The following is a 21137-nucleotide window of genomic DNA, read 5'->3' as shown; positions in this document are numbered from 1 at the left end:
AGCGACAACATGAGGCGATACTGATGGATGCGTCGACACTGTACATTGTTCACACATGCCACGATTATTTGGGTTCACATGGGTGGATAATATACGCTTGCTCTTACATTGTCTTCGGTTTATCAGCCAGATTCATGTTTTCGGTTTACCAGGAACACCTATGCATCAGGTATGTGCATGAGATGTGGAGCTCAGATATTGGCAATTTCCAATGCATAGTTTTAGTCATGGATACAACTTCTGCTGTACTGTTCCCTTGCTCGGATGTCCTGCTCTTTTTTTTTTGCGAGGACCTGCTTTTTTCTTTCGATTGGCCGCAGCCCTGTACTGTACAGAACTACTGATGCATTCAGCTGTTAGAAAACGAGACATTTTTCTTCGGTGATAAATCATAGATTTCAGTGGGGTGTTTTCTGGTAAAGTGATTTCATCTGCGATTAGGACTTGCCTCTCTTCTCCGACAGGGTAAAGTCTTTCAAGTTTGGTGTTCAGCTTCAGAGGGGAGGTTGGAAAATAGGCCATGAAAAGTTGGGGTTGAGGGCAGTACCATGGGAGGTAGGGGTGAAAATGTGACATATACTAATTTTTAATAACTAATGTACTAAAATTCACTAACATATAATAATTTTTAATAAAAAAAGTCTTAAAACAAACTTGATTTGTGACGTTACAAAAAAAATTCCAGTACTGTTCAATTAATGTTCATAAAGGCACAAAAAAATTTAGCAAATGGAAAAATAATTCTAAAAATTCAAAGCTAAAATCTAGCTTCAGTAAAAAAATTACTGAAATTCAGAATAGATCCTAAAAGACAAACATATTTCGACATACGAAAAAAACTAGAAAATAAAATTTTAAATAGCCTCACTAAAATAATCTAATTAGTGGAAATTGAAAACTATATATAATATATAAAGGAACGTGAGGCAGTCGAAATCGCCGGCTCACATTGCCTTTTTCTCCGACTTGGAAGAGAGAACGCGCCCGCAACGTGGAGGAGTTCATGCTAGGATTATGCACGTTTCTTTTCATCTTGGTCGGGTCTGCATCGAAACAGAACGATGCAGGTCTTCCCGCAACGTGGAGGAGTTCATGCAGGTCTTCGCGTGCGCCTTCCTCCTCGTCAGGCTTCGTTCGTCGGACAGTTCCGCCGTGAACACGTATCCGGTGACCGGGGAGGCGGCGGACATGACGAGGAGGAAGGCGCACGCGAAGGCCTCGTCCCAGCTCGCGCACCGCGCCGCCCACGCACGTCGCGATGCTGCGCCCCTGCGGCAGCAGAAGCAAACACAAAGTCAGTTCGTCGATCTAGTGGAGTCGCGTAAGCCTCGTGTGCTCGTACCCTGACCGCGCGCGCCCAGGCGGGTGTACGGCCGCGCCGCCTGCTGGGTGGTTCCGGCGGCGTCGCGACGGTGGCGCGTGCTGACCCTGGCCCTCTTCTAGCAGGCGGCTCAGGAGAGCGTAGTAGTCATGCGCCGACGACGTCCCCATGGCCGGCCGGCAATACGGCGCGCGCGCGGATTGGTCTGGTCTGTACGCTGCTGGGCTGGGCCGCGCCTAATATTTGACGAGTCCGTCTCACGTTTCAATTTAGCTCGTTCGCCTCCCTCCTCCGTTGCGGCCCAGGTGGCCGGGTGTTAATTTGGCTCTTTTCTTTGCTTTTTCTTTATCAACAACTTGGCTCTTTTCGAACAACCCCCTCGAGAATCTTTTAATTGTACAAGTTGCCGTTGTCGTTTGTGGCCAGTGGCCAGTGTCTACAAAAGGCGCTGAGGAGGACAGCGGCAGTCTGATATTATGATGGATCATTACTTAGGTGATGACAATATCACACAAATGCCCTACGTTTTCTCAAAAACCAATCAAATATGTAAGCGCAAATCTCTTACTGACGATCAAGGAGAAAATTCGACCCAGACACATGGCAAAAGCAGCGAATTTCATGCCGAAAGGTTAGCTTCATGCGAGGAAAGGTCTCACGGCCGGCATCGGGTACAGCATTTCTTTACAACTGCGGTAGGATACCATACCGCGTCTTCAGATCTACTAATTCTACCATGGGGATTGGGGTTCCACGAACATCTCACATCTCCTGGAGCTCATGCCACCATACCGAACAAATGACCCTCGCTTCAACTTCAGCATGCGCGGTCAGCACACAGTCCGTCCGTAGCAGATCGAAGCTATGTAGAGATTCTTCGCCCATTTCTCCTGCAAGGTTCATCACGAGGTTAGCCTAGCACGGCAACCAGAAGGTACTATGGCAACAAAAGCTGAAGTGTAACACGATGCTAATAAGATGTTTCATAAACACATGGGTCGCGATGAGCTGCAGGTGTACCTTCACATGGCCACTGGGGAAGGCAGAGGTCCGAAGGGTTTCCTGTGTCTCATCCATCGGCTTCCGCTTTGGCATGCTCAAGATGAAAGCAGCTTGGTCATTGGTGGCCGCTGTCGAAGTTATCCTGTAACCTGTCTCCCATCGCCGATGGATGCCTTCGCTTGGGTACAGGAAATCCAATTCTACAACCTGACAGTTCCAGAAAGAAAATGCTTTGTAAATATTCACGCCACAGTTAATGGAAATCTCAGAGGAATATAAATAGGCAAGCATATGGAACAAATAATGCATATGGCAAAGCAATCGTTATAACCTGATTAGAATACCCTGAGTTCCTTGACATGACCACGCCCCAGCGATTTCCAGCGGTGGCCATAGATGTTACATGAAAACCTTCTTTCCACTTTTTATTGATCCACTTGTAAGGGAATGACTCACTAACCTTGTATGATTGCTGAGTGTAAGGAGTTCCTACAATAGTGAAAATATATTACCCAAAACTATATAATAGCCGGCCCTGATGATTTATAAGCAATGCCACGGGGATAAAAATGGAAGTTAACAGCCAAAGTCCAAGAGAAATATTAGGATATTTACGGTTAATGGAAAAATGGTCAGAAAATGGAGGTTCAAGCCACAAGCATGAATAGTAACAAGAAACAGTAACTTTCATACAGGGTTCTTTCCCTCCTTTTCTTCTTAATATATTGATGCGCAGCTCTCCTGCGCGTTCGAGAAAAAGAAAAACAGTAACTTTCATACCTTTGGACATGACAACTAATGAGCTTCCATTGGTTGATCCAGCAATTGCTGTTATGTAATAACTTTTCTCCCACTGCTCCATTATCCAGTCCTGTGTATAGAAACAGAGTTAGGCTTCCTTGATAAACCATTTATTCAGCATTGTCATGCTTGTATCAGATAGTACTGTACCTTGTGCAGAAAAACTGGTGAGAGCTCATAAATTTGAGAACAGAAACCAGTTCCTGCATCCATAATGAGGGCCCAAAGGTTTGCTGAGGAAGCCACACAACTAATGTACAGCCCATCCTCATTGCCCTTTTCTATATGTTGACTTAACCTTGAGTCAGCCACGTTATAATGGTACCTAAGAAACAAGCAGCAAATGTTGACAACAAATTTCAGCAACTATTTCATCACATCTTAATGATCATGTTTACTTTACAAAGCTAGGTGAAAAAGATCGGGATATATGGATTTAGAAGAGAAATGCAGCAATTATAACTAAACTAGTATCAATTCATCATGCCTTGTGGCATCTGATTCAATAATTATAATTACCTCTGCTTCATGGGTCGCCTGGCATTATAAACCGAAATCCATTGAGCTGCTGGGCTCCCTAATCTAACCTTCTTTTTAGGTTGCTCATCTTCTTCCAGATTTACAAGCAATCTTCCGCGTTTCTGACCAACCTATAGTAGAGGAAAAGACAAGATAAGGACGGACAAGTGTGACTATCATATGAAAGTAGGAAATAAGTAGTACAGACCTTGAGGGCCCCATCAATTCTGATTGGTCTCGAGGCAGGTGATTCAATCAAACCATCAAAAAGTGAAATAAGCTTGGCATAATTTGGCTCTTCATCAAATTTCATGTTTGTGACAATCTCAAGAAACTGTTTGAATGGAGCTGGACAGAAACAGCAAAGCATCTCTGGAGAAGTAGCCATTTTCTTCTTGCAAACAAGAAAACTCTTGGTATCTCCCTGCAAACATTGTTACAGGCTGAACTGCTGAAGTATGCTCCAGAAGAATACCATTATGTTGAATAAAAAGGCATATTATAAAAAGCCTACCTGATAACCTTGCCAAGGCAATCTTCCTCTTATTAGGAAAATAAGGGTGTACGCCAGTGACTCCAAATCGTCTCTCCTACTACCGGTGCGCCCCAAATGGGCATGGACACTCGCATATCTAACTGTTCCCCTGCAAAAAAGAAACTTGAGGATAAGTAAAGGAAGATCATATGACAAAAGGAAACTGCTGAGTTGAGAATATAACCAACCTAAAGATATCAGGCCTTTGATCATAATCAACATGATTCCCATTTGCCTCCCTCCACTTCGATGCTGTACAGTTTGGGTATCACATATCAGCAAAACCAAAGGACAAAATCCAGTCAAGAAGGAACAATAACACAAATAAAATATATCAAGTGTAAAAAAAACTATGGCAAGATGGAAGTAAATACTTAGATCAAGATAATGTGATTAATACATACCTAAACCAAGATCAATAAGGTAAAGCTTCTTATCATCAGGCGATCCAGCCTGACCAAGCAGAAAATTCTCTGGTTTCACATCACCATGCACAAACCTGGAAAAGGAGGTTCTTTTAGCATAAATCAACAGTTATATATCTAAGGATGTTCAGTTGAATATAGATATTTTCAGCTCACCCTTTAGAATGGAGCTTCTCAAGAATTGATATGCTCTCTACGGCAATGCAGGCAGCCATATTCGCAGACATCCTGTTCAAGATGTTGAATCATTTAGTCTGCAAACTGAAACATGAGGGGGCAAAAAGGTAACATAAAAAAGAATGGAAGACACTTACGCCTGCCCCATTGAGTTCCACACGTCCCAAAGGCTGGGACCAAGCATATCCATTACCTGAAAAAGAAAAGATAAGTGAATAAAAGTTGTTGAGCTGCAAAGAAATCTAGAATGATAATTAGTGAACTCACGAGAATATAGTAGTCACCCTGACGACCCTTGTAGTGGACCGATGGTATGCCATAACAACTATTGAGAGCGCTGGTAAACAATGCCAAAAGTCAGAAAGATCAAAGACAGAGAAATGGTCCTATGAAAAATGAAAGATGAGGGGATACGTGACATACCTATAAACTTGCCACTCATATGGTGGGCCATAATTGCATCCTTTACTGTTACGATGCTCAAATTTCAATGCAACCTACAAAACATTCGCGATGGATTGGTTTTATGTTAGAAAAAAATGTCTAAAATTCATACAAGGTGTAAGTGGTAAACCTCATAGGCATCAGGGCCAGTGCGAGCAGTTCCACCAGATACCCTTCGGCCAACATAGACTTGACCAAAACCACCTTTACCTAATTTCCTCTCAGTTACATACTCTGGAGAGTTACCTACTTGAACCTGCAGAAATGAAATAGGATTAGGAGACCCTAAAAATTCCTGCATATAAGAAATTATGTCCAAGTTCAACGTATAACCATCGCATAGCAGCCTTTTCTGATTTATGTAAAAATTGTCATTTGCGTGTACTATTGCCCCACAAGAATTTTGCCCACGGCTATCTACTTCTAGGCTATGAACAACTATACTATAACTATACAGAAGTAAATATTCCGTTTTCGCAACAATCCCTGGAAATGTAAGGCGTGCGTTAGCCTTCCTGGTGTTAAATGGGCTCATCTTTTGGAACATTAAGAATGTTTTAAGTAGCAAATATACTGCAGATAGCATCAAACTAGATGCTGAATGGGGAGTGTTCACCCTGCTGATGTTTGATAAGAAATTCCTTTGGGATTTATCAACTAATTGGCGAAACCTTATTTTGAGCCACAACACAGACACATTTTACGGGATTCAGAATGTTTCCTTCAACCATCATAACATAGGCATTCCATACAGCCACAAGGACTAAAATGCGAGATGGGCTACCTGTGCAGTGCATCATGGAAAACCGATACAATTTTTTATCTTTTTTCTGTTTAACATAGCAGGTGACAATCCAATAAAAGCTTAAAAAACAGTTTGTTTATGTAATTAGGTGAGCTACAAACAGATAGAAAAGTAGGAGATGAGGAAGGCAAATGGCAGTATATGGACATAAAATGCAAAAGAGCAAGTAATACCCTCTCTGGGACAGGTGTAGCTGTCAATTCATCTTCAGCCCCAACAATCTTCTCCCCACTTTCACCTTCCATTTTCAGACCTTTATTAATACCAACCTCAGCTACCTTGTTCAAAGCAAGGTTCTTGGCTGCACCAGCAACTTCCAGCCCAGCTACGGCTTTCAGGGGGTCTTCGCAAGCAGGATCAGCTTCTAAGTCGACAATCTCAACCCCGTTTCTTTTAGGCTTTGGTGCCGGAGGCGCTCTTCTCCCAGCAGCAACCTTTCTGCCCCTGGCAGCACGAGTAGGAGCACGCTTTCCTGCTCTCTGCGGAGCAGGCGACGCCGGTTTCACAGGCTGCTCTCCTGGTTGCGGGTCTTCGGGCTTCTTAGACCTCAGGCGTGCTTGACGAGTACTGCTTCGCAGTTCTGGCATCCTCTCCCCATAAAACTCAGGTCAGCGTCCCAGCCCTCCGAGCTCCTTCCAATCTCCACATGCACAGTCAGATTTACAATCATCGATCAATATACAAAAAAAAGAACAACAAATACTGCAAAGAACACACATCAGTATCAAATCTAACAACCTCTCCATCTACTCATCTAACAATATCCCAGAACGAAAAAATCAAACTAAGATGGGGCACGGTCGGGGACAGAGGCCAAGGTAAAAGCACGGGAGAATCAGCCGAGCTGGATCCTCATCGCCATCAAGTGACGGCCAGCTCCCCCCACCACCACACCCTTTGTCGAGGAATCGAATGCGCCAATCGGCACCAAAAAAGAAGAGGGAGGGAAGCATCCCACCCCCATCACCGGATGCACCACGTCGATTGGAAACCGACGGGGCGCCAAAAAAAAATCTCGCCTTTGCACACCAGATTACCGCCAATCGGGCACCAAATCGCCACCACCCTGCACCCAACCCCGAATCCCGACGCCCGGAACCCAAACTCCCACCCAAATCCCACCGCCCGCGCGCCCCGCGACCGCGCCTCGACGGCCCCGACCCCGCCGGCGCGCGGCCGAATCGGCGCGCGCGCGCCTCGCCGGATCACGATTTCCCGCGAATGGACGCCTCCCGCGGCGGCCGATCGCGCGGGAACCGACGCCCCCGAACGCCCCCCGGCGACCCAAAAAAAATTCAAAAAAAAACCAGACGCGACGGGACACGGGAGGCCACAGCCTACAGAGATCGGCTGCGGCCGGAGAGGGAGCGCGGGCGCTTACATCGGCGGCCGGCGGCGGGGCGTGGAGGGCGCGGAGGAGGAGGAGGCCGGATTCGTCGCCTCGGGCGCCGCGCGCGCGTGGGGGGAGGAGGAGGAGAGGGGGAGGGCGGCGGAGAACGGGGGGGGGGGGGGGCGCCGAGGCACGCAGGCACGGGGATTGTTGTGGAGGCAGGCAGCTGCTCGCCCCCGTCTCGCGTTCGGGTCTGGAACGCGACGGCGCCGTGTCGCGCGGCGCGGTGCGGTGCGCCCCATGGAGTGGAGTGAGTGGGCGCCGGGCCGGGGGGCCGTGAAGCTGCCCTGTGGGCCCGGGCGTGTGGCTGGGGAGTGGGTCCGGGCCGTCAGGCTAAGGCTCTCCTAGCCGCTGGCGGATAACGGGCGGGGCGTATTGACGTGGAGAAAAAGACTCGACCTGTGGAGTCCTGAATACGGACGGGGACCAAGTTTTTTCTTTTCCATGTCAAACCTGGCCGGTCGTAACTTCTTGGCGTGAAACTGTGTCGTGTCAAGGTTACAACCACAGCCAAATCAAAATCAAGCCAGATGAAAGGTTTCCTGGGCATGGTAAATTTTTGGCACCAGACCTTGCGACCATGGTAGCAGAAATCCCGATTGCATGGGTAGAATCTTAAGACTCCCTTAATACTACCGATATGTGTCGACTGAACTTTCCCTTTGATTTTCAGCTCAGGGTAGAAAAAATTAGACTCTATTTACTAATAAGTAGTTCGTAGAAAAAACTAGACTCGTAATATAAATAGCTTGTAGCCTTGTACTATTCTAATATCTAGATGAACAAGATGTTGTTTGCTTAGGCTATCCCTAGCAAGCTTCCCATCCGGCACCCCAAACTCACTCACCCAGCAGCATTTTCATCGGCCACCTCAGAAACCGAGCCCCCTCCTCCGACTCCCTTTTCCGCACCTTCTCTCTCTTGCTCCCATCTCAACTGTCGCCCCTGCTGGCAGCACGACACCACGACACCGCCGGCAGCACGCAGCCTGTGAGGGATCAGCGCCGGCGCGGGAAGCAACGGCCGCCTCTCGTCGGGAGGCGGCTGCAGCGTCCGACGGGGAAGCTGCTGGGAGCACGATGCGGAGCGGAACAGCTATGCCCCACCTCGGTTCTTGCGGTGTTTCCTTATCGGGAGCCGGTAGCTGCTGGGGATAGCCTTGCAATCACATGTTTCAGTGTTACTATCTTCAAAGCTGTTGTGGGAGCGGTTAAAGCCGTTTTTTTTACAACAAAGAGCAGTCTTGAATAAGCCTTCCCAAACATCGGCTAAGGGTGTGTTCGTTTCCTGGTGCCTAAAGTTTAGAGGGGTCACATCAAATAGAATCTTGTCATTTAGAAGTATTAAATAAAGTTTAATTACAAAACTAATTGCAGAACCCTAGTGCTAATTCGCGAGACGAATCTAATGAGGTATATTAGTCCATGATTAGCGGATGATTACTGTAGCATCACTGTGGCAAATTATGGATTAATTAGGCTCATTAAATTTGTCTCGCGAATTAGCACCCAGCTGTGCAAAAAGTTTTATAAACAGATTTTATTTAATACTTCTAAATAGTAAGATTCTCTTTGATATGTTGGATCTAAAGTTTAGAGGGTAGGAAACGAACGGCCCTAAACATGAATCAGAATCTACGTACTTTGCTCGAATCTTACGTGTACCCTTCTAAATGTCACATTCCCCTGTACGAAGACCTTCAAGTACCTTTATCAAACGCTTTATCTATAGCTTTTGTAAAAGATAGCTGCCAATTTAAATGTACATATTCACAGGAAAAACATCTATGCACATGTGCTCCTGAGTAATTTTTTTTTGCATTTTCGATAAACATGCCTAGATAAAAAAAAAATCGATGGCCGATTGTGTTACTAGACATAAAGAAATCTGGCTGGACACGCTGATATATGCATTTTTGTGAGTTTTGCTATACTTTTTGTCACAGAAAACGCATGTAGGTCATCTTAAAAAGCATACCACGAGAGATATCAAATCGGGTTAGATGAAAAAACAATATATATTTTTAAAACGAAAAAACGATTTTAGAAAAGGAAACTGGGCTCCAATCTTCGTCAGATTGAAAAAAGAGAGAAGGAAAAAAAAAGGAAACGAAAAGCAGTCGAGAAACGGAAGCCCATCTCCAAGGGGCCAACAACACAGTAACTAGAGCCCATTTGCACAAGTACCATGGCAAGCCCAGCTCTTTCCCGGCCCACTCCCCCAACCATCCTCCGCCCACTGTTTCAAAACCCTAGCTCATCCGACGGCCACGAGGCGCCCATCGCCGAAATATAAGTCCGCTTCCCACCCAAACCCCGAGCTTCTCCGCGCACTCCATCTCCCTCCCCGCCGCCGCCGCCCGCTGCCGCATCCGCCATGGGTGAGCCACTCCCCGCTCCTTCCCGCTGATGATCTTGTCTCTCCGTGAGGGCGAGCCTTTTCGCGTCGGCTTGTTCTGACTGCGTGTTCCCTGCGCAGGGGCGTACAAGTACGTTTCGGAGCTATGGAGGAGGAAGCAGTCCGATGTGATGCGCTTCGTGCAGCGCGTGCGCTGCTGGGAGTACAGGCAGCAGCCGGCGATCGTCCGCCTCACCAGGCCCACCCGCCCCGACAAGGCCCGCCGCCTCGGCTTCAAGGCCAAGCAGGTAGATCTCCGCCTTGCCCTTTGTTCTCATGCCAGCCTAATGTCGGTGTGCGTAGGTTGGTCGAGGGTTTCCTATAACATAGGATTCGCTGCGCAGTGATATCATCTTTTGATGGTTTCTGTTCACAAGATTTCCATGCTTGGCCGGCCATTTCTTATTGTTGTTTCAGGCGATAGATGCCACTTTTGTGTGCGAAATGTAGAATTGTTAGGCGGATAACTCTACTTTGTAATTCAACATGCCATTTAATCATGTAAATTTTGAATTTAGATGATAGGCTAAGATAACTGCTTATTTGTTAGATTGGAACTTGTTGCAGACAGTTCCACACCCCTTTTTTTCCAGCAGAACCACCTGGACATAAAAAGTTAATTCTAGTGGCCAACTGTTCATTGCAAGTCCATAGTATCATCTTCGTGGAAACATGTTTTTCATTCTGTTTTTTTAGGAAGCCTTTAATTCTGTTGATGCATGGCAAGTTGAACATGAAATTAAATTAGTTTCCTTTAGGCCATTCTGTAGGGACCAGTCGAAGAGTCCCAATGCATTGTGTTGGTAACTGGCCTGGTAGGCTTGTTATTTGGTCATAAACTATTGAACCATTCAGCTAGTATTATGTTCAGCCTCTCATTCTGTGGTCAACTGATGCTTGTTGGCTTTGTTGTATTGTGGTGTATCAACATATTGTCACACATCTGATTTGCAGCTATCAATTTGGTGCTCTGATTTTTTCTGTGTGGAACTTTGCTCATTTATGCTTGATATCTGATGAACTTTGAATAGCTGTTACCTGTTCTTGTGCTTGACTTTGTGCTATTTGTGTTCAGGGCTATGTTGTTTACCGTGTCCGTGTGAGGCGTGGTGGCAGGAAGAGGCCTGTGCCCAAGGGTATTGTCTATGGCAAGCCTAAGCACCAGGGTATCACTCAGCTCAAGTTCCAGAGGAACAAGCGATCTGTTGCTGAAGAGAGGGCTGGCCGTAAGCTTGGTGGACTGAGGGTTCTCAACTCCTACTGGGTGAATGAGGTACGCCGGATTGCAAGGAGGAATTTCATGTTTGTAAAGAGTTCTTGTTGAATCTGTTTTGTGCTAATGCCTTTGATTCTTGTCTCTCAACACAGGATAGCACCTACAAGTACTTTGAGATCATCCTTGTTGATGTTGCCCACACTGCCATCCGCAACGACCCCAGGATCAACTGGCTGTGCAAGGATGTGCACAAGCACCGCGAGCTCCGTGGCCTCACCTCCGCTGGCAAGAAGTACCGTGGTCTGCGCGGCAAGGGCCACACCCACCAGAAGAACAGGCCCTCCAGGAGAGCCACCTGGAAGCGCAACCAGACCCTCTCCCTCCGCCGCTACCGTTGAGCTCTGTGCCTGGATACCGGAACCCCTCCCAAGCAAAACTTCGGCTGTGTTTGGTTGCATTTTTCAAATTTTGCTGCTTGTGTTCTGAGCACTTGGAACTATGTTAGAAGCCTACTATCGAGCATATGTCGTGAACTATTTGCAATTTGCCTGTGTTATCAGACGAAGAATGGTTAGTGATCTAATGCTGTGTGCTGCTGTGGACTCACGATGATTGTTTGCGTGTTAGCACTCTCGGTTTGTGCCCATGTAGCTTTGCATCCCGTCCGTTCCTGGTTCTTCTCGTTACAGCACTGTATTGACCCTGATTAAGTGGTTCGGTTGATATGTTGGAGTACATGTTTACAGCACTGCGATGCCACTTGGGAGATGAATCCCTGTAAGGCCTTACCCAAGGCATTGAGGAGTTCCAATCCTCTTCAGACCGAACAAGACCTAATTGGGGCGCTGCTCTGTGATTTATTTCGTGCAAGATTGCACAGTTGTCGATTATGATTGCTGCAATGTTTCTTGATCCTTCAACATTGTATTTCAGGCATATCCTTCAATGGTTAACCTCAGATCTCCCGCAAATGGTAAGAATCTCTACATTTCTTGAATTCACTCAAATAACTATTCCGAGCATTTCACCGGATCATTTTTTTTTCTCGTAAAAGTTGGCGCAAAACTAGTGCGAGCTAAAATCCGGACATTGATCCTTGTGAGTAATGCCTTGCATATTTGAGCTAAAATTCTAAATTTCTGCGAACTAGACTCGGCGAGAGAGATGCTCAAAAGGAATAAAAAGTTGAAAAACTAATGTCCAACAAGATCAAGCAATTTCGTCGGATTTGTACGGTTGAGTAGTTGACTACGTTTTCAAACCAGCGTCCTGCAGTTCAGTTGTCCACGTGTCGATAATTGACTTCCATACCATGTCCCCACGTTTCAGCGAATCATCCACGCTCCACGAAACAAAGCGGTCAAACAAGTCTTGGAGAATGGTCAAAGAGTTCTGAGCTTGGGTAGTGACCAACCAAGCGCAGTTCTGAGCTGCCTCGATGACTTCTGGGTCCCACCTGTCAGCGGGTCAGCTCCAGCCCAAGTGTCCTCCCTAGAACACGGAGCGCGCTCTACTCGTCAGCCTTCCATCGGCGCCACCGCCCGAAGCTTCTAGAAGGCGATGGCGGAAGCTTCGAGAACCTCGGAGGCGCGCCGGGACGCCGTGTTCGGGCGGTGGGTCGTCTTCTCGCCGGCGCGCTCGCGCCGGCCCACCGACCTCAAGTCCCACAACCCCACCGGCAACCCTAGCCCCGGCCCCGGCGCCGGCGCCCCCAAGCCGTCCTGCCCCTTCTGCGCCGGCCGCGAGTCCGAGTGCGCGCCCCAGATCTTCCGCGTGCCGCCCGACGACGCGCTGCCGTGGCGGATCCGCGTCATCGAGAACCTCTACCCCGCGCTGCGGCGCGACATCGAGCCGCCGCCCGAGCCGGAGGTGGTTGACGGGGAGGCGGAGGCGGAGGAGCAGCCCGGGGAGCTCGCCGTGCGCGGGTTCGGGTTCCATGACGTGGTCATCGAGACGCCGCGCCACGACGTGCGGCTCTGGGACCTGGGCGCCGAGGGGGTCCGCGACGTGCTGCTCGCCTACGCGGCGCGCGTGCGGCAGCTCCGGGAGCACCCCGCGGTGAAGTATGTTCAGGTACAGCCGTAGAATGACATTTCTGCTTAAATTGCACCATCAGATGTCTTGGGCGTCTCGTTATTTGGATAGTGGTGAAAATATCGTAGCAAAAGATGGGGGTGCTAGGAGTACTGCTTAAATGCGAATGTGATATTTTTTTGCTCTTGCACGTCAGAATTGGTGCGTGGTAACCACTATAAACATCTTAAACTTAGGAAATGTCAAATGCGGATATATGTTACAGGGAACCAGAAATCTTAGCTGGAGATATTCTACCAATTTTCTATTTCCACATTGGTTGTCTGTTCAGTGCATCTTCAGTTGTAATTTTGATAAACTCTGGCAATATCATATTAACAGTGCGTACAGATGAGATTGTAAGTTCGGATAATTTGTTCTCGTGCCTTCGTATTCGTATGGTTTGCCATGGCAACGTTTGCAAATTTTCTTAACATATACTTGCTCTCGAGGTTAGGTTGCATGGTGGCGAGGAGTGTTGTAGGCTTACCATTAGAGCCATGTTTATGTCAAGAACCTTCCATGGTAGCATAGATATGGACATTGACCATTGAATTTTCAGTTTATAGCAAATTGCTAATTTTTTCTACGGTTCATTTGCATAAGCTTGATTTGTCAATTGTTAATTAGTGAATTTTGAAGAATTAAAAAGTGCTTTATTCTTTGCTTGGGCAACATGGTGTTTCAGTAGTTATTACCTTTGTCGTGTACTGCATTTCTTACACTTAGACCTTTTTAATGGATTCTCCATGCAGCATATTTGTCACCTATACATCTAGGAATCTGTTCACGGACATTGAGATATCGTTGTTAGGTTTAATAAATAGAAACTGCCAATACGGTGGGAGGGAGAGATATCAACATTGCCCTCCTTATATGTCACTATTAGTGCTTATGATCCATGCTGTGTTATTTGCTAGAATTATTGCTACCTTTATCATCTGTCTCTATTCAGTTGGCTTGTACAACTAATTGTTGAATCTCCTTGAAACTAATGTATTTAGTGGATATGTTGCCATCTTTCTAGTTCCACCTGTATTGTTGGTTCAGAGTATCTTCTGTTAATCGCTTGGTGTGTTCATTTATTTGGGTTGAGATAGAGTTTTGGGCACAGATAATGTAATTATGTAAAAATTGCAGTATCATGTTATAAATGAGATTATAATTACATTTAATTTGTTTACTTGCATGGATAATGTTACTATGGCAAAGTTTGCAAATTTTCTGGGCCATGTTATAACATATGCTTGTTGTGGAGGTTAGCATGCCTAGTGGCAGTCAATTCTGTAGGCTTTACATGATTTCAGTTTCTGGTTTTCTGTTAGGCCCATGTTTATGTCACCCATTCCGATTCATGGTAATACAGATATGGACAATGGCCATTCACCTTTTAGTTTAAAACTGAATTGGTGAATTTGTCTGTTCTGTTGAGTTTTGTCTATGGTTCATTTGCATAAGCTTGGATCTGTTGATTCTTGATTGCAAAATTTTTGAGGACTTAAAGTTCTTTATTGTTCACTTGGTAAACATGTTTCAGTTGTTAGTACCTATGTCGCTTAGTGCATTGCTTATGCCTGGACCTTTTCCATGCATTGGTCTTTTCAGCATATTTGTCATCTATACATTGCCTTAGGACCTGAGTGATAGCTCAGTGGATGGGTCGGATTGTTGTGAACCCATCAGTCCTACATTCTATCTTGGATCACCCAGAGTTTCCTACCGGGGCTAACTTCCCAAACAAGAATAGTTGCCTCTCACACGTGAAGCCACAGTGGGAATGCAACATTCTTGTTTGACATCCTAACACATCTTGATATTTAACTTTTGCCAACCATGCAAACTAGCCAGCCACTAAGGAAAAATAGATCAATAATTGCCCTCTTTCTACATCACTGTTAGTGCATATGATGCATGCTGTGTTATTTGTTAGTCATTCAAGCTCATCATGAGCTATGTGCACCGGACAGTCTGTTTTGTGTAGATGTGTTGTTTGGCAGATTTCTTATGTTTACCACAAGGACTGAGGTTGTAAGTGTGATCATTGCATTGTTACTGCGCTAGTGGATGGCAATTAAAAAGATCGTGTTCTTACCCTTTTATCACTCGTTTAGTTTGCTCGTACAAACTAATTGGTAATTTTCCTTGAAACTAAATTGATTAAATGAAGATATAAGTAAGACCTGCTCATTGATGAAGCTATGAATGGATAATACTTTCATTGTTTATGAACCAAGTGCCTATTTGTTCTGACACCCATCTCACTACTATATGTTGGTACTACTTTTGTCCTGTGCATTGTTACCAGTAAGTAATGTCCTATATCTATTTCTGTAATTGACTATGCAAGTTGCTTCTTTTACTTAACAACCTTGTACAATATCTTTGTTAATTTCCTCTTGTGCAAGTGAATAACTTCCTTTTGTCATAAAAAAATAGGTGTTCAAGAACCATGGGGCATCTGCTGGGGCGTCAATGGCACATTCACACAGCCAGATGCTGGGAACTCCCTTTGTCCCTCCCTCTGTGACATCTCGGCTTAACTGCATGAAGGAGGTTTTTGATAGATCAGGGAACTGCAGCCTTTGCGAGATTAGGTCCAAAGATACCCTGATCTGCGAGACGCCCAATTTTTCTGCCATTGTTCCTTTTGCAGCATCATATCCATTTGAGATATGGATTATTCCTCAGCAACATCTTTCTTATTTCCATGAAATTGATAAGGATAAGGTACGGACCGCTTTTAAATCCCTTATATGTTTCATTTTTTGTATAGACCGAATTATGCAGACATCTGCTACTATATACTTTAAAGTTCAAAGTTCCCATCATATTTGCTCTTACTATACCTTTGGAGTTCCTATTAACTTATGGAGAAACTTGTGTGCCAATAGTTTGAAGCATCTGCTCCTAGTTATCGATTTAGCTTGCATGCCTAACCTTGGCTATTGGTGCCCATCTTTACCACTGACACTGATACGAAGATCCAAAGTTCAGGACTGTGTTATATCTATTTCTTTTTAATATATGGAAAATTTGTTCCATGTTGTGGCTACGCATCAAAATGCAGATACTTTGCGTTAGCCAATTGCCGTACTAGCTGTGTTTATCTCATTCCCTCAAAGATTTGTTCCTTCTATTGGGAAATTTGTACATGTCCACACTGAATCATTTACAGCATTGCAATTTTTTGATTCACTTAATTATTTTCTTCTTTTATTCTATGCACTCTGTTGCGCTGATGGGCTTCATTGCATTCTACTGATTACTTGCGAAAATCAGGCATTAGCAGGTTCACTTCCACAGGTTTATGTTGTGTGGAACACTATGGGCCATACTTGCATTACTAATTCTTTCAACTCATCTTAAGATTAAGCTGTTGATATGTTGCCTGCAGGCACTGGATCTTGGGTCTCTGTTGAAGACAATGCTGCAAAAGTTGTCTAAGCAGCTCAATGACCCGCCATTCAACTTTATGATCCACAGCGCACCATTTCGGCTCTCATCATCCTGCCTGCCTTACACACACTGGTTCCTCCAGATAGTGCCCCAGTTAAGTGTAATAGGTGGGTTTGAGCTTGGAAGTGGGTGCTACATCAATCCAGTTTTTCCTGAAGATGCTGCCAAAATTTTGAGGGAACTTGACTGTTCAACCTAGCTGGTGGTTGGTATCTGATTGTTCCCTAAATATGAAAGAAAGCTATGTTCCACAATACTTTTCCTGAAAGAAAAAAATAGCATGCTAATAATCCAAGTGGACAGCTAACATGATATGTAACAGCAGACCTTGTTTTGGCGAGGATGATCTGCTGGGGGTTTCACTAAACTTTTATCTGAATTCCCCGGCAAATAGCTATTGTCAGGCCTGCATGCCAAGTGTTTTTTTTATTTATTTTGTGGGCTGTCAGGTTGATGATTGCATGTTGATTGTACAATTGGGTTAAAAACAGAGTTTTCCAGACTAATAAATTGTTGATCTTTCTGACATTTCCTGGTGTGATGCATATGCAACTTAACTTGGGTTATTATATGATCCAATGTCTTCAGGTCATAGTATCCTGATGGTTAGCTTAAAGTGTAGCAACCTGATATTTTGTTTGCGTAGAGGTTGGTATTCCTTGCAGTCAGGTGTTTGGTGAACCAAAATGAGCTGATGTTTTCAAGACATTGTAAACTATCTGAACTTATAAAAAACGAATAAAAAATCAATTAAGCAACTTGTCAATAGTTGGCTCAAGTGTTCATCGAAACATATATTTGCCTTTTAGTTGATGCTTAACATATTTGTCATACATTACAAGCACAACTGCCACATAATGCCTTTACAGACGCAGATGCGTCATTTGGATGTACATATTGTATCTTCATCAAATGGTTAAATACAAGTCTCACCAAGAATAGCTAAGCTACAGGTGTGAACTGCAACCTACTGACGGAGATTGGGACGATCTGTATGGGCATGAGCTTAGCACAGTAGGCTAGTGCAGTATGCAAAACTGCAAGACCAGAGAAGAGAGGCATCGCCGCCTTCTGCTACCACCATGTTTCAGTTGCTCACTGCTTGCCGAACCCGAACAATGACTTGATGGCGTTGAGGGCGTTCTCGTTGATGAACGACTCGTCGTAGTTCTTCAGCATGGGCTCGAATTCTTCCGATTTCCTCAAGTTTTCAAGATCCGGGTCGGTGCGGATTCGCTGCAGGAAATCAAATGTGTGCCATTAGTTAGGAACTTGTTGGTTCTCATGTGGCAAGCCGGCAAGAGAGCTAGTAGTTACCTTAAAGTCTTCGTAGCCTGATTTCAGGGCATCTTCCAACGCAGAAAGCCCTGCTTGTATCTGCGGAGGAATGTTCATATGAGTATTCGGTAACAGACATGCCTTGCATAGTGAGAGATCAGAGAACAGAGAAGTATCCAACCCGGTTGAGTTTGGAATAGGAGCAGGCAACATTGTAGCTGGCAATGGAAGCCTCGCTGCTCTCTGGTTTTGATCCCAAAACCGACTCGAACTTCTCCAATGCCTCCTCATATTTCCCATCCCTGAAGTTTTCACAGGTCAAATGGATTTCAAATTGAAGCAATGTCTTAGCACTATGGACAGCTCAAGAATCATTTCACTGACTTGTACAGCCTGAGCCCCATGCGGAGGTCCTCTTCCCTCTGCATCTTCTGCGCCATCTTCCTCTGGTAGTTTTGCAACTGTGCGCAGTTTTCAGACATTGTCATTCATGAGCAAAAAACCATTGATCTATCTATGATCGTTCGGCGCACTTCTACAGAAAGACCTGAAGATACAGAACTCATGCTTCTTGGTGCGTGTGCTCACCTGGATCTCTCTCACCCTGCCGCTGACCACTCCAGAGTTCCTCTCAGCTCTTATGATCTCCTTCTCGGTGAGCTCACCAGCACCATCCCACTTACCTGAACCCAATTAGCAATTAGCAGGGTTATTCAGAAAGCAATTCTCAGTCACATGCATCTATGTTGCAAAGATGAACGAAGTCAAGATTCATAACTCATAAGCAACTAACTGTTCTACTTAACTTGATGGTCCTATACTTCAGAGAGAGAGAGAAAGATGGACAAATATTGCAAAAAGAATGGAGTAACTAGTAAGTTCTTACCAAACCTTCTCTCCATCTTCATGTAGAGAGGGCCGACCCTCTGACGGATGGAGTACATGGTCTGGCCGTACCCTGCCGCCGGCCAGATATCGTCCCCGAAGACGGCGCTGCGATCAGTTCACCGGGCACAGCGAAATCGTTTCTAGATCAGCTGATGCATCCAATGATCCAAGAGGAGGCAGCAGTATCGTACGGCGGGACGGACCAACCTGGTGGCGAGCACCTTGTCGCCGACGGTGAACTGCCCGGTCTTGTCGGCGGCAGCGCCGGGGAGGATGGCCTCGACGTAGGTGCCGCCGTCGCGGCCCTTGGAGAACTTGAGCCCGTACGGCTTCTCGATCGTGACCTCGTACTCCTCGTACGGGCGCTCCTCCTCGCCCCCGCCCTCCGCCGGCTTGGCCTCCGCCTCCGCCTTCGCCTCCGACGACGCCCGGACGACGACGGCGGCGGTCCTCCGCGCGCCCCGCGGGAGCAGCCTCACGCCGCGGCCGCCGAGGGACGCCGCCGGGAGCAGCCGCGCATTGCTGCTGCTTCGCGGGAGGCGGGCGGGGGAGGAGAGCAGCGGCGGCTGGTTGGCGCCCACCTGGTGAGCCAGCGCCGCCATGGCTATGAACAAGCTTTGCGCGCGCAAGGTATCTGCCGCCGCGCTCGCTAGAATGTTCTTCTCCGCTTGGCGGCTGCGGGCCTTCTCCTCTTCTTCTTAGCGGATCTTGGTGGTGGTGCAGAGCTGCAGATGAGGAGGAGACGCTTCTGTGGCTCATCCTGGGCTATGTGGCGCCAAGAGCGCTAGAGCTCCGGCGCGAGACGGAGGCCACACACCACCAAGGCCACAGGGCGATCAAAATAGGGGGGGGGGAAAAGTTCTCTGCGGCGGTGCCGCACCGCGCCCCTGGTGCGACACCGCTCAGAATGCCGACGCGTGTCCCGCTTGATGCAGACATCGGTGGCATGATGCAGTGTTGCAGGTTGAAGCTGCATGTCGAAACCACAGCCACGATCCGATTGGACTCAAGCAGTGCGGCGTCCGCTCAGCAAAAGGGCATGGCTTGGTTTGATTGTTTCTGCAGCGGCATGCGCCTGGGCTGTGCGGGTGATGCTAATTGCTAAGCGACGGGCGGGCCAGGAAGAAGCCACCTAAAGTTTAATCCCATCTTATCTAATGGAGAAGAATAAGGCTGCTGGCCCTGACAATATCCCATCGAATTCTACCAAGTGTGCTGGGAAGTAGTAAAAAAGGACATGCTGGAGGTCGTTAATGATTTCCATGCAGGAAAGCTGGATGTTTGGAGACTTAATTACGGCACCATCACCTTGCTGCCAAAGGTCAAAGATGCTGAGAAAATCCAGCAATATCGACCTATTTGTCTGCTAAATTGCTTATACAAATGGACCACCAAGACTTTAGCTCTGAGGTTGGATCCTTTGAATGATAAGCTGATTCTCAAATCCCAAACAGCCTTTATGAAGGGGAGAAACATAATGAATGGGGTGATTGCCCTTCATGAGATTCTTCATGAAACTAAAAAGCAGAAGCAAGGAGGGGTTGTGCTGAAGTTAGACTTTGAGAAAGTTTATGATAAAGTAAATTGGCAATTCTTGTTCACAAGCCTAAGGATCGGGGGTTCTGTGAAACTTGGTGCAATTGGATCAGGAAGGTAGTCTCTGGAGGGACTGTGAGTATCAAGGTTAATAACAAAACTGGTCCCTACTTTACAAGTCACAAAGGGTGAGGCAAGGAGACCCCCGGCCCTCTCTCCTGTCCTCTTTAACTACGCGGTAGATTGCCTAGCAAGAATGGTAAGGCAAGCTCAGCACAATGATTTGATTGTGGGCCTGGCAGATAAGTTAATACCCAGAGGCGTGGTCATCCTGCAATATGCAGATGACACTATCATATGCCTGAGGGATGATGTGGAATCTGCTAGGAATATGAAGTTGTTACTTTATCTCTATGAGATGATGTCTGGCCTAAAAATAAACTTCTGCAAAAGTGAGGTCCTGGTGATCAATGGAGATGATGAAAAAGTCCTTCAGTATGCAGAAGTGTTCAATTGTCAAATTGGCAGTTTCCTAATAAAATATCTAGGTGTTCCTGTGAGTCCAAGCAGACTGCAGGTCAAAGATTGGACGCCCTTGGTAGAGAAAAATGATAGAAAGCTGGCTGTTTGGAAAGGTGGATGTTTGTCAATTGCTAGTAGAGACACAATGATAAATTCCAGCCTATCGAGTGCTTTCATATATCATATGTCGATGTACTTATTCCCCAAAACTGTCACAGACGTGTTGGATAAACAGAGAAGATCCTTCTTCCAGCAAGGAGGATGTTAGAAAAAAAATATATCATCTGATCAAGTGGGAAATAGTCTGTACCTGGAACTAGTCGGAAACTAGTGATTCTATTATTGAAAGTAT

At 46.1% G+C, this 21137-nt stretch overlaps 4 protein-coding genes across 6 annotated transcripts; 2 read left to right on the top strand and 2 right to left on the bottom strand.

Moving 5' to 3' along the window:
* Nucleotides 1-1922: 1922 nt before the first annotated feature.
* LOC112879403 (casein kinase 1-like protein HD16) lies at nucleotides 1923-7472 on the bottom strand. 3 transcript variants are annotated; one of them, XM_025943643.1, is made up of 17 exons: nucleotides 7411-7472; nucleotides 6203-6669; nucleotides 5355-5480; nucleotides 5204-5277; nucleotides 5048-5117; nucleotides 4918-4973; nucleotides 4760-4831; nucleotides 4583-4677; nucleotides 4367-4430; nucleotides 4158-4287; nucleotides 3852-4067; nucleotides 3644-3774; nucleotides 3275-3449; nucleotides 3104-3194; nucleotides 2655-2812; nucleotides 2342-2530; nucleotides 1923-2211 (listed from the first exon to the last, which is right to left on the bottom strand). In XM_025943643.1, the coding sequence occupies exons 2-17, from the start codon at nucleotides 6614-6616 to the stop codon at nucleotides 2152-2154; spliced, it is 2121 nt and encodes a 706-aa protein (XP_025799428.1). In that variant the 5' UTR covers nucleotides 6617-6669; nucleotides 7411-7472; the 3' UTR covers nucleotides 1923-2151. The 3 variants fall into 3 exon arrangements, with proteins under 3 accessions (XP_025799428.1, XP_025799430.1, XP_025799429.1); XM_025943645.1 differs by having other exon boundaries at nucleotides 6203-6661; nucleotides 7411-7470; XM_025943644.1 differs by lacking the exon at nucleotides 7411-7472 and adding an exon at nucleotides 6768-7360.
* A 2218-nt stretch (nucleotides 7473-9690) lies between these two features.
* LOC112879409 (60S ribosomal protein L15-1) lies at nucleotides 9691-11646 on the top strand. The gene is made up of 4 exons (XM_025943652.1): nucleotides 9691-9799; nucleotides 9898-10064; nucleotides 10892-11089; nucleotides 11185-11646. The coding sequence occupies exons 1-4, from the start codon at nucleotides 9796-9798 to the stop codon at nucleotides 11428-11430; spliced, it is 615 nt and encodes a 204-aa protein (XP_025799437.1). The 5' UTR covers nucleotides 9691-9795; the 3' UTR covers nucleotides 11431-11646.
* An 836-nt stretch (nucleotides 11647-12482) lies between these two features.
* Nucleotides 12483-17089, top strand: LOC112879406 (ADP-glucose phosphorylase). Its single transcript, XM_025943650.1, has 3 exons — nucleotides 12483-13105; nucleotides 15542-15832; nucleotides 16500-17089. Exons 1-3 carry the CDS (start codon nucleotides 12593-12595, stop codon nucleotides 16758-16760), a joined length of 1065 nt encoding a protein of 354 aa, XP_025799435.1. The 5' UTR covers nucleotides 12483-12592; the 3' UTR covers nucleotides 16761-17089.
* Nucleotides 17090-17340: 251 nt separating this feature from the next.
* Nucleotides 17341-19465, bottom strand: LOC112879408 (protein MET1, chloroplastic). The gene is made up of 7 exons (XM_025943651.1): nucleotides 18935-19465; nucleotides 18726-18832; nucleotides 18428-18522; nucleotides 18224-18300; nucleotides 18021-18141; nucleotides 17879-17938; nucleotides 17341-17797 (listed from the first exon to the last, which is right to left on the bottom strand). Exons 1-7 carry the CDS (start codon nucleotides 19327-19329, stop codon nucleotides 17657-17659), a joined length of 996 nt encoding a protein of 331 aa, XP_025799436.1. The 5' UTR covers nucleotides 19330-19465; the 3' UTR covers nucleotides 17341-17656.
* Between the last annotated feature and the right edge of the window lie 1672 nt (nucleotides 19466-21137).

This window comes from Panicum hallii, chromosome 2 (assembly GCF_002211085.1).
Source record: "Panicum hallii strain FIL2 chromosome 2, PHallii_v3.1, whole genome shotgun sequence".
Taxonomy (NCBI): Eukaryota; Viridiplantae; Streptophyta; class Magnoliopsida; order Poales; family Poaceae; genus Panicum; species Panicum hallii.
Note: the sequence above shows the minus strand (reverse complement) of the source record. Positions and strands in the feature narration are given on the sequence as shown.

Bases quoted from the DNA above. Each gene is read 5' to 3' on its own strand.
- LOC112879403 (XM_025943643.1), bottom strand. From the start codon at position 6,616: ATGCCAGAACTGCGAAGCAGTACTCGTCAAGCACGCCTGAGGTCTAAG. The intron at 4,068-4,157 runs GTAGGCTTTTTA...CAATGTTTGCAG, and splicing joins TGCCTTGGCAAGGTTATCAG to GGAGATACCAAGAGTTTTCT. The intron at 2,813-3,103 runs GTATGAAAGTTA...TCACTATTGTAG, and splicing joins ATTAGTTGTCATGTCCAAAG to GAACTCCTTACACTCAGCAA.
- LOC112879409 (XM_025943652.1), top strand. The intron at 10,065-10,891 runs GTAGATCTCCGC...ATTTGTGTTCAG, and splicing joins TCGGCTTCAAGGCCAAGCAG to GGCTATGTTGTTTACCGTGT. The intron at 11,090-11,184 runs GTACGCCGGATT...CTCTCAACACAG, and splicing joins ACTCCTACTGGGTGAATGAG to GATAGCACCTACAAGTACTT.
- LOC112879406 (XM_025943650.1), top strand. From the start codon at position 12,593: ATGGCGGAAGCTTCGAGAACCTCGGAGGCGCGCCGGGACGCCGTGTTC. The intron at 13,106-15,541 runs GTACAGCCGTAG...ATAAAAAAATAG, and splicing joins CCGCGGTGAAGTATGTTCAG to GTGTTCAAGAACCATGGGGC. The intron at 15,833-16,499 runs GTACGGACCGCT...TGTTGCCTGCAG, and splicing joins ATGAAATTGATAAGGATAAG to GCACTGGATCTTGGGTCTCT.
- LOC112879408 (XM_025943651.1), bottom strand. From the start codon at position 19,329: ATGGCGGCGCTGGCTCACCAGGTGGGCGCCAACCAGCCGCCGCTGCTC. The intron at 18,301-18,427 runs GTGAGCACACGC...AACTGCGCACAG, and splicing joins GCAGGGTGAGAGAGATCCAG to TTGCAAAACTACCAGAGGAA. The intron at 17,939-18,020 runs GTTGGATACTTC...ATTCCTCCGCAG, and splicing joins CCTATTCCAAACTCAACCGG to ATACAAGCAGGGCTTTCTGC.